General features: G+C 46.6%; 1 protein-coding gene across 1 annotated transcript; it reads right to left on the bottom strand.

Moving 5' to 3' along the window:
* Positions 1 to 9,331: 9,331 nt before the first annotated feature.
* LOC128267944 (heterogeneous nuclear ribonucleoprotein L-like) lies at positions 9,332 to 15,807 on the bottom strand. The gene is made up of 6 exons (XM_053004909.1): positions 15,681 to 15,807; positions 15,267 to 15,359; positions 12,771 to 12,895; positions 12,544 to 12,694; positions 12,272 to 12,476; positions 9,332 to 12,198 (listed from the first exon to the last, which is right to left on the bottom strand). The coding sequence occupies exons 1-6, from the start codon at positions 15,741 to 15,743 to the stop codon at positions 12,053 to 12,055; spliced, it is 783 nt and encodes a 260-aa protein (XP_052860869.1). The 5' UTR covers positions 15,744 to 15,807; the 3' UTR covers positions 9,332 to 12,052.
* Between the last annotated feature and the right edge of the window lie 204 nt (positions 15,808 to 16,011).

Here is a 16,011-nt window from a genome sequence, read left to right as displayed (position 1 = left end):
TTTGGCGGTTCCGATGTGTCTTCCGGCCGGTCGGGGAGCTGCAAAGCACAAACATAGAGCAATAAAAAGGGGGTCCCCATTCTCTAGTAATGCATCACTGCCGGTTTTTGTATCGTTTTTAAAGTTTTATTTATTATTTTAATTCTCTCTATCCAATAAACGATTCTCGCTCGCCGTCGGAGTTAGCGTTAGCTTATGTTTCGTTTGGCGGAAAATCGCTCCACGCGATGGCGGTGGTGCTAGGGGTGGTGGTGGTGGTGCTCATATGACCTCTCTCTCTCTCTGTGGCCGCTTGCTAGTTTGTAACAAGACAATTGACAAGTGCAAAGGTTTTTGAAGGCTTGTGCAGTGGGATGTGGCAAGATGTGGTGAGCGGGCAATGGGGTAATGATCCGGTCCCTCTGGTGGACCGGACGTGACCCTCGCGGGCCGGGAAGAATTCGGGATCGGCTACCCTTGTGGGCCCCAGCATTCCACTTCACCCATCGAGTTCGATGGAAATAGTTTATTGTACGTTCCATTTCTTCGTTCAATCATTTCTACAATGTTTTTGCTGCTGTTTTATTAACTGTAATATGTTGCTTGTTTTGGTCTCCATGATTATTATTAATATTATTATTATGATGTTTCCCGCGAAACAGCTGCACCGTTACGATAAAAGCTAACTTATTTTGGCCATTGTTTAGCTTCCTTTTTCGTTCTAGACTTTTCATCCCATTCCGTCGCCCAGCGTTTGGAGTACTTTGCACACAAAATACCAAGAGAGGACAATGATAAACGATAACCGTTTTGCTGGTGGAAGCTTCCTAATGGCGGCCCTATGATTTATCACTTTCAAAATGAGAAACTCGAAAATGTATTACTCCTTATAATGGTACGTTCGTTAGGCTCCTTAATATAGTTCCCTAATTTGCTTCCGTAACCTCGTCTTGGCGGAACTTGCTTCCATTCACCCATTGGCTGTATTTATTTACATGTTGTGGGAGAGTCAGGACATTCAGCCACTTCCACACGCACATACGCACACACATACACACGCGCTCTAATCCTGTACGGGTAAACACGCTACAGAATATAGCATAGACACGGCGGGCATAGTAGTAGTAGAGATGGACGATACGCGGTCACTGCTAAGTAGTAGTGGAGCGGAGTAGTTTTTTAGGCATTACATCAGTATCCGGGTTTCGGTTCTCGATTGTTTAAGTTGCGCTATTTGGTTGTTTGTTGGTGGTTTCGGTTCTGTTCGGCCCTTCGTTTTGTTTAGCGGAACTTTGAGCTCTACGACACTGAAGCGGTGCCAATATGCTATGTGTGTGTTTCTTCAAGTGTGAAAGAATCAAGCTACTAACTTTAAACAGTTCTTGTATTCGATTTTGATTAACCTTAAAATAGTAGTAAATAGATCGCTACTAGAGACGGTGTATACAGTCACATACAGTTCATTTAAAACATTGATCCCTGACATTGCGCAAAAACGAGTATCGTTGCTGTATTTTGGTTTACTAAAATGTTTCTCGCTCGCCATCTCTCTTTTTTGTTCCTTTTTGTAACACGGTCTCGCGAACGCAAGTTTGGTCAACTTCAACAGAGAATGCTGTAACAGAGACTAGCCAGAGAGAGAGAGGTAGAGCGAAAGCGATAAGAATAGACACGATCATGCGTTACGAGGTGGGTTCAGTTCCAGAGAAAGAGAGAGACAGAGAGAGACACAGAGAAATGATATCAAAGGCTACTAATGATGCTTCCACTCCCGCGGGAGTTTAGAAATGTCGGTAATAAAACTGGTCAACAACAAAATCAACCCACTGTTTTCTTGGTAGGAACTACGCGATCTGCGACTTCAGGTGTCACTTCAGAAATGGAGTAGACGTTTAGTTCACTTCTACATCCAATGCCACTCAGCTTACGTCGCTCCGTTTACTTCCATGCGCTCTAGCACCATCATTAGAAGAGTTTTGTAACTAAACTGGCCTTAATTTGTTAACGTTTCTCGCCCTAGCTCTCTGCTACGCTCTCTCTCGCCTTCGCTTTCCGTTATATATTAGTAATTGACAGTAGAGACTTTTGCTTCACGCCATTTTCATTTGTGGTCATAATTATTCTACTTTATCTCGTTTGCTTCTACTAATGTGTGTGTGTGAGTTGCTGTTCTAAGTGTTAGAGCTGTGTGGTATTGTGCTTTTGATTATTTGAATCTGCAGATGTGGGAGATAATGTAGATTGGCGTTTTCTAGTGTTTACGGTGTTTTGCGGATGCATTCGCTATTTATTTACTTATGCGCAGTAGGTTTACTAACCGCAACCACCGTTTCGCCATTGATTTGCTTTGTAGTTTTGTATGCTTCAAGTGCTTCCGGGTTCCGGGGTTCGTTACTGGTTTTTGTTCAACTGGTGTCAGCTAGTTGAATAACGGGCAACGGAGATTTGTGCCGAAAAGGAAAACGAAGCCATTTCGCAAAAAGATCTCCTCCTTGCCAAATACTACTGCCTGGCTTTGCTTTGTGCTTGTTCTGTTCTACGGTGCACGGTGTACTAGATCTGAAACTGACACTAGCTTCTAATACCATCCGACTCTCTAGGCTACGAAAATTGAACTATTTGGTTGCTATGGTCACCTATTGTGCACCGCTACTACGTGTAGAGAGCCTGGGTTCGGAGAACCGTTCGCCTTGTGTCTTGGTTCGTACGTCTTCAACTACTTTATCGTTAGTTACCGCAACTAAAAACTACATTTTAGCTAACAGTATATACACACAAGTTGACTTGGAAGTTACATCGAAAAACATAAAACAAAACAAAGCACGAAAAAACGTGAAACTAATGAACATGAAACAAAACGGCCACATCGAGTCGAGGGGATCACTATTTACACGAGGTGTTGTGATGGGATGCTTGATGCTAAAACATAAATTCCACATGGAAACAAACGATTGTGTGTGTTTACTTACCCCACTAAGAGTTTACTGTTTTACTATCCTACTAGAAAGATTGATCCTATCCGCCCTGCTCCGCCTTACACACCACGCAAAGGCTCTCTCCCTGCTGGAACCAGGCGCTTTGTACGAGTATCTCTTTGTTGTATGGTGTGTGTTCGTGTTTGTGCGTGTTGAGGATGCTGCGCGAAGGTTGAACATGAAAGCAGAGAGACAGAGAGAGAGAGAATGAGATAGAAGTTTTTGATTGAGAGACATGAAGGAGCAGAAGTCCGAAACCTGCGCCGAGCGATGTACGAGTGTTGTGATGGGGCGTTTTTTGGGTTTGTTGGCTTGTGTCTCGCGTGCCCGGGAAAGTGTCCATCTCGGTGCACCGCGTCGCAACTCTTTCTAGTAAAAACAAACATTAGAACTGAGCCAGAGAACCGAGAGACCGAGCACCAAAAGCCGAGCCGAACGTGGAAAACGAAAACGAAAGAGAAACAAGTAGAGGTTGGTGTTTTCTTCTGTGTTTAAATGTATATGCGTGTATTAATGTATTTTGTTTTACATGTAAGAAGGGGTATTAATTTATACGTTTTTTTTGTTTCTAGCGCGTTGGTAGCATTTTACTTTTTTGTTTTTGTTTTTTTTGTGGTTGTTTGAAGTTTTCCATCTGTAGGTTTGCTGTTGTCGGTTTTCTTTTGTTATGTTATTTAGAGTTGTTTTGGTGGTTTGTTGAATGTATATATATGCTGTTTATGTATTTTTTCGCCCGGTTCACTTGCCGTCCACAGCGACGGTGCGGGCAGTGCGGGGAGTGTGTGCAACTTTGTGGGTTCTGTGCTGTTCTGGGTCCTAAAGATGCTAGATGTATAGCAGAGTGTGGGTATGTTGTTTACATGTTTAGTGTTTTGCTCTGTTCCATAGGTTTAGTATGTTAGCCGCCAACCAGCGATCAACTTCCGTTTCTTTATCGGTCGTTTCACTCGTTTAATTGAACTCCAACCACCGATACGGTCTCTCATTCATTTACGTGTGAGCCTCTCTCTGTGTTCTGTGTAGTCTGTGTTGTGAAATGGTGTGTTGGCACCACTTGTGTGTGTATCTGTTGCTGGTGAGTTACACGTGACATTTATGATTCTTGTCCATTGCTTTATAGACTAGCGCCTCTTCTCGTCGGAATATTGCAAGGTATAGTTAACGGGGGTCGTCAGAAATTTCGCCCACATCCGTTGCCAATAGGTTATAATAGGGGGGGCGTGGTAAGCTAATTTGCTTCTTTCGACACTGACTTACTAGTGTAGCAGCGCGCCGCACAGGGTCCGCGAAGGAGTCCGGGACAAACGCCGCCGCCAGTCACCAAAAGCAGCGCGTTTGTTCTACAGCAAAACTTTCTTGACACTACGTTGCTTTAATTTTCTATCTTACGCTTGTATTCATATAATGTACGTATGTATTGTATTCATGTATGTATGCCATTATGTTTCTGCGTGTATGTATGTATTTGTTGTAGTATGTTCGAACAAAGGTATGCACAGGAGGTGTGTGTGTGTGTGTGTCCTGGAGTGTTGCGTGTTGTTGCACCAGAGGATAGGATAAAGATTATTATTCTCGCAAACGATATGTTTTGTTCTAGATTTATTTCCTTTTTCCTTACTTCCGATATTGTTTTCTTATATTGCCCAACACACACACACACATTATTTTGTTAGTTTTTTCTTTTGTTTGTTTTTGTGTTTCCAAACACCTTCGCTGGCGTACCCTCGTCGTTTCACAATATGTTTTCGGCTACAAAATGGTGTTCTGTCTCAGCTTGTGGTGAGAGAGCTGTGTTACTTCTCGTCGTCGACTGATCGTGAGTTTCGTGTCTTATGCGTGTGTTTGTGTGCTGTGTGTGTCTGTGTGTCCGTCTGCCCCGTAGTGTGTCTTCCCTTCCCTTTCGATGTTCGCTAGTAATCTCTCTCTCTCTAGTCGCTCGCTATCGATCCGAACCGACAGGTCACTCCACCCATAAAACACTTTAATAACACTTAAATCCCTATCCACATGTAGCGTACGGAACAAAAGTGACGTCGTCGATCGCGCGTCGATAGCATCCTCAACAACGGAAACGATGGAACGGAAATCGATTAGTTCGTTGTGTGTCGTTACTGCCAATCGCGTCTCTCCCGCGCCCCGCGCGAGGGATTGGCAAAAGCAAGGGAGCAAAACCAAAGCCGCCAAAAACCAGGACACACCGGCCACTTCCGCACCCTTTTGAAGCCACTGCGTGCGCCCGGCCGGCCTTGACAACATGATAAAAATTTGCTAGTTTTTGTCTACAGAGAACCGTATTGTGTTAAAATTAACTATTTTTTTTCTAAAACTCTTACAGCTTCTCTCTCTCGATCGTCAGCCTCACGCCGTCACGTTCTGCTGAGACGTTTTAGCTTTCCCATCCGTTTAACACGTTGCTTCGGTTCCTACAAATTACAGCTTCTTTTTGGCACGTTAATGTCTTTTTTTACTATTTTGTCTGGTATGTATTCGACCGGTCTAACCCGGGGTGACGATGATTGAAGCGAAAGAGGCCAATTCTTCAGATTGTGGCGCACAAAACGGCACGTCCCAAAACAAACGGTACAACGAAATCAGCTACCGACACAGGCAACAAACAAGTTAGAGTAACAATAGAGGTAACACTGTTTCTGTTTCTGTGTCTATGGTTTCGGATTCTGCGTCGATCTTTTCTCATTTCGGTGTGTGGGCGTGTTTTATGGGGTGTTTGTAAGAAGTGTTCGTGCTTTTTTCGAGTCCCGGTTCCGTAGGCACATACATTTTTATAGAGAAAAATAATTGACACTTGCCTTCCCAATGCATGCATGCACACTGATCTCTCCCTTCATGAGCGGAACACGTTACCATGTTTGTGAAGGGACACAACCGCGACCGATCACCGATCAGGAGTGGAAGGACTTTTCCAACCTTTTTTTGCCGCAAACATCTCCACATCTCTCAGTGTGTGATGGGACCGAAAGCTATTATCAATTGCAAAATACATACACATTACGGTTTGGCGTTTTGTTTCCCTCTGTTTCGCAGCGCAGTAGTAATCGTACCTTGTCCCTAGGGGGGTTTTGCTTGTGGTTTTTCGTGGTATCGTAATTCGTTAGTCACCTCGTCACCTCGTCCTACAGTCTTGCGTCCTTCGTAAAAGTCTTGCGTCCTCGCACGGTCGGTTTCTTTTCCGATTACGGACTCCGTATGCTGCTCTGTATGCCGTTAGTGCTAACATTTAACCTATGGTGGCTTAGAATATATCTTATTTTTTTGTTTGTTCGCTAATGCAATAATACTTACTATATAGCCTATTCCTTGACCGATCCGTTCCCTATCCTTCACCGTCCATCCTCCCCGGCCGCGTTTTCTTTCTGCATCGGTTCGCTCCAGTAACTGCCTAATTTACTTGATTCAAACATTGATTCTGATAAAGCGATCATGCGACATTAAGTTACAATTGAGTTTTGCATTCGGATCGGAAGGGAGTAGACGGTCAGAGACGGTATGTTTCGACTGCACATGTTTGTGTGAGTGTCCGGAAGAGCGAACCCCCGCTCGATTCGGGGGGCTAGACCCCCTAGAAGAAGTTAATTTGACTTTGATGAGTTATTTGTGTGTTTTGTCTTGGTTTTTTGATTTAGGTTATGCTCTGCTCTCCGTGTAGACTACTCAACCCTCTAGAAAAGGGCCGGAAGTAAGGGGCGCCACACGGCGGCGGTTGTTTTCATTTCGCCAGGGTTCATCTACTCGCTTTCACTAAACTATTAACACCGCTACAGCGCTCTAGGGTATGGTTAGGTAATCAACTGCGACCGGATCGGGTTCTAGTGACCGCGGATGTCCGCACTCTAGAGAAGAAATAGTGCGCCATAGTGCAACGCGATGCAAACGAAGGGGCTAGAGGACTCTAGAGTGAAAGAAAGATTCATAACAAAAAATAAATTAATAACAAAACCGGCAACGATGGTCGATATGTTCAATTCGTTAATATCTCCCACAACGCGGGCCAATCTCTGGCCAACACAGATTACCATTTTAACGCCTTCGCCGCCGTTCAATATTGTCGTAAGTGTTTCTCTTCACAAAACGATTCCTTTCTCGTGTCCGTCTTTTCGTTCGCACGGCTTTTAAATAATGTAGTTTCACTCTTGTCCTCCCTTGAGTGGCCTTGCGATCGCGCCACTGTGGGCCGCGGTTGTGTTTTAAAGTCTGTTGTATATTAAAGGTGGGAATAGATTTTCAGAGAGAGTGTGCCAGCAGCATTCGCGGCCAGCTAGTTCCACAGCGCGGCCTCCGCCACCGAGCCCAGCGCGAGGGCACCGGGAAGATAGTTAATAACTTGCTACGGATTGTGGCGAGGGTTTTACCACACGTAGCACCCGTCCGTCTGTCTGTGACTCTCACACTCTTGACCTAACACACACTTACGCTTTTTACTAAATTCTCACAAATTAGTCTACTTACGGAGCTAAACAACTAAAAGTACACAACACAATCTCCCAGAAATAGGCGAACTTTTGTTCAATGTTTTTTCTCATGCTCTGCAAGCTGATTGCACGCGCTGCTCGAACACGAAGTTGTCTTGTCTTGAGCAACGAATTCGTTTTTGCAGACTCGATTCTCAAGGATTGCTTTGATTGATTCACTCATTTTCGCTATCAGCAGCAACAACAACAACAACAACGCTGTCATTTCCAGAGATTTAAAAGAACACTCGCCCATTAGCCTATTTGGAAAGGTACAATAAAAAAACGAGAACGTTTCGTTCCACACACTTTTTGCTGCTGCTAGATAATGATTGCACATAAATTATCATTTCGCTTCGCTCGCCGCCCGTTTGCAGCGCACGGCGCCCTTTCACCCTTTCTGCTCACATTGAGAAACAAATCACCACACACATACACACGCACGCACACACAGGCATTTGCAGCAAAAAGAGAGGATTGGTGGATTTTTACAGAGTTACAGAAATAGGGGGCAATAAAGCTTTGCTTCCGAAAAAGGATTATTAAAAGCTAGAGCTTAGAGAAAACCAGAGTTCAAAAACGAGAAACGGGAAATCGCCTAGCAACCGATTGTTACGTGCGGGGAGAGACAGAATGGCTACACTCTGTTCTCTGTGACTGATTGTACGGATTTCGATTGTTTTGATTGGCGCCGCTTTGTGGGCCGCATATAATTGTGAAATTAAGCAAAGCAAAACAAAAACCTGCCAAAGCCAGTAACATACGATTAAACAACCCAATGCTTGGATACAAAACATTGCCATTAATAGCTGGCAATTTTTTCCCCTTTCTCGTAATTTACACTGTGGGCTCTGTTTGGTGGGTTCTCTTCAGGGGGATGTTCACTACAATCTATAATATATCTTCTTGTAGATTCTCTGATCGCGTTAATAAAAAATGTGTAAACAATCAAAAACAATAGAGAAATTAACGCGCCTTCGCGCCAATCGGAAATCTGGCCGCACACAGCCGGCTGTGCCACGAAGCAATAACTGTTGGGGGGAGGGTGCGTACTCCAGTAGAATAACGGTACGCGTATGCCTCTCTCTCTCTAATAGGGTTGTGTGTAGAGCTTAACGATTCGTTCGTCAACAACGGCGGTTGGTTTGTGTCTTTGTTTTTATGTAATAAAATGATATTTTTTCAACATTGGACCACCATATATCATCATCATTGTTATTATTATTATTATTATTATCATTATGTCTAATAATTATTTGTGCCATTGAGAGTCAGCCCTCCGCCCTCCGCGCGGCTTCCGGGGCAAAATATGTGCTGTGATCAGCTCAATATCGATTATCCCACGTTAAACACAGCTCTGTACACGGGGTTCACGGTACTCACAATTTGGTTCCAACTCTAAATGATATTCTGCCGGTTTGTAAAGGGTCGCGTTCCCGTGACCTGCGCACGCCACTACCGTGGCTTGATATAAGAGGGCTTTAGGGGGGGAGGGCCTTTTGCACTAGAGATGCCTAGAGTGTAGTTTAACCTTTTAACGGTTTCTGCAGTGTTTGTAAATATTTGAACGTGTAAACCAGTTTTCTGCGCCATACGTTTGCTCGCTCGCTATTCCGGATAGGGGGTTTGGGCTAGTGTGTTGCCAAACGTTTCGTGTCAGATTTGGTTAGTTGTACGCTACTACGTGACGCGCGCGATGGTAGGATATGTTACTTCTGAGTACACAGGAAAAGGGGCTACACACAGCATGGACCGCATTGCGGGGAAGGGCGATAAACCAAACCAGGGCCGGTGTGATAGACATCTTGCATCTTACGATCGGGCCGGGACTTTTGCTTCTTTCAAACTCAGCTCCCGACTGTTTCGTAGCACTGGTACTGCACAGAGGAGCACACACACGCGGGAGGCGGGTTCCAAATCTGAATATCTTTCCTCTTTATTGCAAACAAAATAAAAGGTACCGAAACGAAACGAATGTTGTGTTCAAATAAAAACAAAAAGTAACCAATTGAACAAAACAATAGTAACGTAACTGAACGTACGAGTTCCTTTGCTCTCTGTCGCTCTCTGTCTCTTGCCTCGCTACTATTGCCGCTTTTCCACAGCAGCTCTGTTGTCCGCCACTTCAGTCAGCGGGGGATGGATAGCTCCTCCTTTTGCTTCGGTGCTCTGCTCTATCGTATTCTAATATTGCATTTTACGCCACAAGCGAAACGATCACCGCTTCCTCACCGTCCGTTATTGAAGTAGTTAGAACTACGCTAAACTAGACTAAATACAGTAATATAGTTAAGAGTAAAAGCTCTAACAAAACGACTTATACATCAAATCGAACCTAGGCGCTAACAACGTAGTGAGTTGCGAAACGAACAATTAAAACAAACAATGATGATCAGATAATATCTCGAATCTTTTCCAATTCCAGTGAGTGCCCACGTTTTGCTTACATGTCCTTACAGCCGCGGCTAACAGTGGCGCGCGACAGCGCCGATGGTGGCGTTCGCTTGCGGGAACAGAGAGTATGTGTAAAACTATTGTCTTATGTGAAGCCTCTCCGTGGCCGTGGGGTGTGTGTGTGTGTGGTGCAGTTGTTTCGTGTGTGAGGGTGGGTATGTTGTTGTTGTTGCTGTTGTTGTTCTATCAATTAACGACTTACACTAAACACATTTTACGGTGTATGTGTGTGTGTGTTACGGGTAAACAATTGATGAGCAGAGTAGTGTACTCACCTTGCCTGTTGCACTTTGTTGTGTAGAGTGCTTAAGCTTCCCGCAAGTTTAATTGTGTCACGTGTGTTACTGATGTTTGTGGCGCACAAAGTGTACCTATTGGAGCATCGAAAGCTGGCGCGTAGTGTGTTATGCTTGTTTTTTTGGTGGTGGATGGTGTATGTTAACCCCACGCGGTAGCCCTAACAACCTGCGCTCGTCGCCCGATCTTCCTCGCGATCTTCCCCCCTCACGACGTTTCGCTTTTGGTACATTGCCTCCGAACTCTAAGCCTAACTCGAAAGTGACAAAATAAAAAAAAGTCGCAAAACAAATACCATCCTCTTTTATGCCTATGCCTTCGTTGCACTCTACCTTTATCTAACGTATACACAACACGCTCATTAAATACAATTGGCTGCTTTCATTTCCCCTTGCCCCGATCACACTTTGCATGCATACTTTCATCACAAAAACAAAACGATCGAACGATCATGCGCAGCGGGAGAAGCTGCCGTCTCACTTTTGTCGTTAGCGCGATTAAATGGTCCAATCAGCGCACACATTCTCCTATTCTGCGCATTTTAGTGATTCATTTTGCCTCTCCCCGGTCGTGTGCATGTGATTTCTCTACAATCTATTAGTAAACACAATAAATAATGTCTTTTTTCTTCTTCTTGTGTAAGTGGTGTGTAGCTTCTAGCGTCTAGAGGTCTCTAGAGAGTAGCAGTAGAGCAGAGAAGAGAAGAGAACGGGGCGAAAGTTGAAGGGGCTCAACGGAAACGAAAAGCGAAAACAAGGTACTAAGTATATGAGAAAGAAACAACAAATGGGAAAATGATCTTCACAATAATGGGGCACTTAATTAAAAAAAAAATGAACACACATCGAATTTGCCGGGCCGACCCGCCGACACGTGTTTCTTTTTAGTGATTTTACCACCCTCCATCGGTTTTTGGTTTCAAAGCTAACACATCCACCGTTGCTCCACGTGACTCTTGATTTTCGTGACCATTCGTTTGCTTCTCATCTGTGCTCGCCACACGGCGACAGAGCGGCGATCGGTAGGGTTTTGTTTCCACCAGTCTTTTCTTTTCCCAGTTGATTGTGTGACTCTCTGTGGGGTACTATAATGTGAATTCCGTGTGGAATTCCGAGGGGAACGGAGCGGGGAGACACCCAAAATAAAGCCTTTCCGGTCCGGTCATCTTGCACGTCGCTTCCCATATTAGCCTATATTAAAATATCAGCGCGTAAACATTTATACGGTGCACGACGGTCCACACTCTCAACTTGCACCAAAAACCGGGCCGGAAAACCGGGTCGCTACCGAAGATTGTGGGGGCTGCCCTGGTGATTGTTGAGAAGTCTCTGTATGTCTGAGAGAAGAAGACTGATGTTCGGCCGCCTGTCCTAGTTGCAGTGTTCTTTCACACACTTCTTTTCTGCTTCACGCGGGGTTCGTATTTGATGCATTCCTAAAAATATTTCTCTCTCAATCTCGTAATATTGATGGACGAATCCTAATGTTCATCACAACTGTTGTGGGCTAGGCGAAGCATTTACTCTGCACTGCGTTTGTCTTTATCCATATAGATTTGCCCCTTAGCTGCCCCTGGCAATTGGCGGGATGATAGGTTTCTGGCCCCGTTCATTCTCGGGACGTTCCCAACGCGTAGGTGATAGAAGAGCGTATGCGATGGTAGAACCTACGGTGATGATAAGGGTTTTCATGAATGTGCGCCATAGTCGACACACAAGTACGATGGTTTAAGATGATGATGAGTTCTGCTGCTGCTGCTGCTGGTTGTTGTGTTGTGGCCCGCTAGGCTGCTGCTGCTGCTGGATGTAATGACGCGGTGCCACACTGTTTTGCCCCAAACTGCTTCTTGATGATGTCTCAACTGGCGCTGCTGCTGCTTATCTACATCGGTTCGTCTTCCGCGCCCGGTGTCGTGGGGGCCGAAACGCCAACCTGCTTCAAGTTCTCTATGTTCTCATTGTTCCACGCCCCGTTCATCGTTTTCGAGGACGAAAAGCAGAGCTTCATGATGAACGGAAATTTTGTGCCTGCAAAACAAAGGTGTTATGGTAGGGCTCTTCTTGGGGTTTGCGTGCGTTCGCGTGTGCGGTGGTCCTGTACCTTTGTGATCGATGGCGGTGTGGTTACATTTCATGATCGCCTGGACGGCTAGTGCAACGCTCGGGAACTCGACCAGACCGGACGACGAGCGTTCCGATTTCAGCGGGAACATGCGGACCTGGGCCGGGTGGCAATCGCTGACGGCGAACGCAGCAATCAGTTGCTCGTCGGTCAGACCCGGTGGGGTGTTGAAAAAATGAAGAATCTGCAACGGAATCGGACGATCAGCGGTGCGCGCTCTCCGGAGGCCCATCCCATCGCCTGTCAGTTACCTTGCTTGGCGGTTGGATGCGATTTTTGCTCGCCTGAGTCAACGACAGGAAACGGTTGTTCTTCGAGCCGGTGTACTCCTTGAAGCTGGGCGTGTGGTCCGGCAGCGTGTACGGGTTGGTGACCTCGGACAGGAAGTTTTGCTTGGAAAATCTGCAACGAACGTAAACGGAATTTCGTTTTTACGGACGGGCAGGTCATAGGGAGGATACCGCCACTTGCGACTTACGCGATCTGAATTTTGCCATCATTTCCTATTGGAATGTTGTTCAGGTGCTGGACGCAACGCTCGACGGCGATGGCGTCACCCATCTGTACCATGGCGGTGCCTTCCTTTGTCTTCAGGAACTTTATCTGCAATGTGGAGGGGTCCGAAAGAGTTAATTTAAGAATGGCAAACGAAAATCTCACTCAAGCACTCAATTAGCTTGAGCGCTATCACTAAGGGAGGCTTAGAGAGAGGTCTGCGCCAGAGCTTCCCGGGATGTCCCGTGTCAGAGAATGTGTTTTTTGTGTGCCCAACACCACATCACAATGGTGTGTCCCCGTCGTCATGGTGGAATGAAATTAATTATTGGCCCTCTCTCCCTGCTCGTGGTGCGCGCTGGGTGACGTCCAACCCATCCATCTATCCTAGCCAGCCAGCTGGCCGTTCTTGGGGCTATTTTCAGCAACTCCCATTTTCGGGCGACACGATGCGTGTAGCTTAGAACCGCCCCGGCCCCGGCGACTCGGTGCGGCCAAGCGCGACAAGAATGCTTTCGCTCTTCCAATCGAATGGCAGACGGGAATTCGTTCGTTCTTGATTCGCATCGGAGGGACGACCGGGACTCGTCTTTCGAGGGGGGCTAATCTTTCGTTCTTTCGGTCCGAAGGAAGCGATATAAATCATTGTGATTGAAATGATTCGTAGCGACGAGTGAGCACGATCGTTCGGTGCACGATCTCGCACAACAGACCCAACTCCCGGCCAGGCGCTCTTTTCCCCAGGTGGAAGGTCCCGTCCGTGTCGAAAGAAGAATATTGTCTAAAGTATGATTGCCACTGAACTGGTCCTCGTTTAGTGCGCAGCACCATAACGTGACTGTAAAATTGAGAAAACTCGGCCACTCGGATTTTGGAACGACCCCCCCCCCCCGGGTGTCCTTTTTAGAAACACACGAAAATTGCATTAAATTACACGACCACCCTTGTTCTGTCTTTCTCTTTAGTATTCAGCAAACGTCCTTCTCTGAAGGGACCCCGGGAATCAGAATGAGGTTTTGTTCTCTGATCGCTTTGAATCAGTTTTGAAAATTAGACCTAGCGTCAGCTGTTCTGCCCCATTCGAAAGGGACGCCACCGGTGCAAAAAGTGTGTAAAATTGACAATGATGTCTATCTTATGGTCGGTGGAGACCAAGCCGGATCCGTTCCCCGGTCACAAAAACCGAGGGTTTCAAATTTTCGTCCAATTCCCGACCAATTTTTCTCAGCCTCTCTTTTGTTCGGTTCCAGTTTCCGGTTCCGGTTCCGGGCCCCGGACCCTTCGCCGGGTGGCAGCGGCTGCCGGGAATGCTTCTTGTTGCACTCCTTCTTTTCGATTGGATTTTCTATCCGGGATTGCTACTTCCCACTCGTCGCAAACGGTGCCATTTCCGTGCCGGATTGTGCGGTGCGCGCGTGTTTCTTATTTGAATTTTCCATGTTCTGCCGCTCCATGTTCTATTGTCCTTATATAGCAAAGTTGCTGGCCAATGTTTACGGCCACCAGCTGCTGCACGTTCAGTGGCAACGAAAAATACCAACTTTTTCGGGATTTCATATCTTTCAAATCGTCCGGCGGTGGCTTTTACCGATGTCCTTCGAAAGAGAACGTACCACTTTGAAGAAAATGGACTGAAAAAGACCACTTGCAGGGCGGTGATGGCGCACAAACCAAAGCCGATGCTTTGCCGAAACAAATAACCTAAAATGGCTGCCAACTAACGGCACGACCGAAGGGAGATGCGATCGCGCCATTGATCATTCTAGAGCTTACGTGGAAATTCCTGGCTTCGAGCACTACCACGTGTCTCATCAGCGTTTCGAACCGAACTGGTCACCGCAGTTATTTGGGCCACTTCCTGTGTGCGGTCGCGCTCCTGTCCGCCCAAAGGTCGGTGGTTACTGTTACGGTTCATCTTCTACGAAGGGATTCTTCGCTGCTGATTTATGAATGTGGCATCATGTTTTTTGCACTACTTTTTTCGGCTTTTGGCAAAAACAAACAGAATCATTTCACTCCCTGACAGTCGCTTGAGTGACAGGCCATAAAATGTAAACTAATTGGTTACCATTAGCTTCCCCGACTCCGATGGTGGCGGCGGCGGTTGCGGCCACCATTTCCGAAGGGGTTTAAAGAATCCGGCCCGACACGGATCTTAATTACGAAACCACGGCGGCGGCTGCTGCGACGGCCGCCGCTTGCTTGGGGTCGTTTCAAATTTCGAGAATTACTTCTCGGTACCTGTGATAGTAGAGCCGGGGCCGGGCCTTCGCCGCCGCCGCCATCGTGTGATTGGTATTTTTAATCCCAACAACGCCCAATGCTCGGTTTGCGCACGGTACTCGTCGGTGCGGCCGCCGCGCACGCGGAAATAAGTTTCCTTCTCGAGTGACACGAATGAGATGGCTTTCGGAATCGGAATGCTGTCGCCTCGCTTTTTTTTCGGCTCATTTTATTGGGCCGGCTGTTGCCTACTTACCCGGACCACGTTGCCGTACAGGCAGAACAAGTTGAACAGCTTATCGGTGTTGGCCGTTCCGTTATCGAGCCCGTAAACCATCATAACTGCCCCCTGTGGACACGCCAGAAACAAAAGAGAAAAAATCGATAAAATTATTGCGCTTTTAAAAGCGAACCCGGGAGCACAGGCTGCCGGGATTAAACTCGTCGATTAAAGCACCAGCATTACGTTCGGCATTCGAATTACGCGCTTCGCTGCCGATGAATGCGGGTCATTATCGGGCCTGCTAGTCGAAACCGATATTTTTTGATGATAAAAGAATTCGCCTTTGTGTGGGCCACCATGCGCCTCCATCGGCACGACATTTAAGGCACGCAGCAAATGGCCACACAAAAGCGGTGTAATTACTAGAGAAACGGCAGCGCCTCTTACCTGTTGCTGTGTCGGCTGGATGAAGTTGGTCGGTCCGTTCCGTGGCAGCGGTGGGTCCTTCATCAGCCCGACGTGCGTCCCGGCCGCGGCCGGTTTCCAGTTTTCCGACGGATGGAAATCCGGTGGCGAAAAGTTCGGTGGAAACCCATTTCCTCCGCCAGCCCCTAGCAGAGCGGGTTCTGCAACGGAGACAAACAAAATTAATTGCCATTAATCCTTCAGGAATGTGCTCGTGTGTCAATGACACGCGCGCGCGCGCGCCAAGGACTCTACCGAGGACTCTATTTGCTTACTTGCTAAATGTTTCGAACCAAAAAGAGGGCGTAAGGAT

This window comes from Anopheles cruzii, chromosome 2 (genome assembly GCF_943734635.1).
Source record: "Anopheles cruzii chromosome 2, idAnoCruzAS_RS32_06, whole genome shotgun sequence".
Taxonomy (NCBI): domain Eukaryota; kingdom Metazoa; phylum Arthropoda; class Insecta; order Diptera; family Culicidae; genus Anopheles; species Anopheles cruzii.
This window is presented reverse-complemented; position numbering and strand designations above follow the sequence as displayed.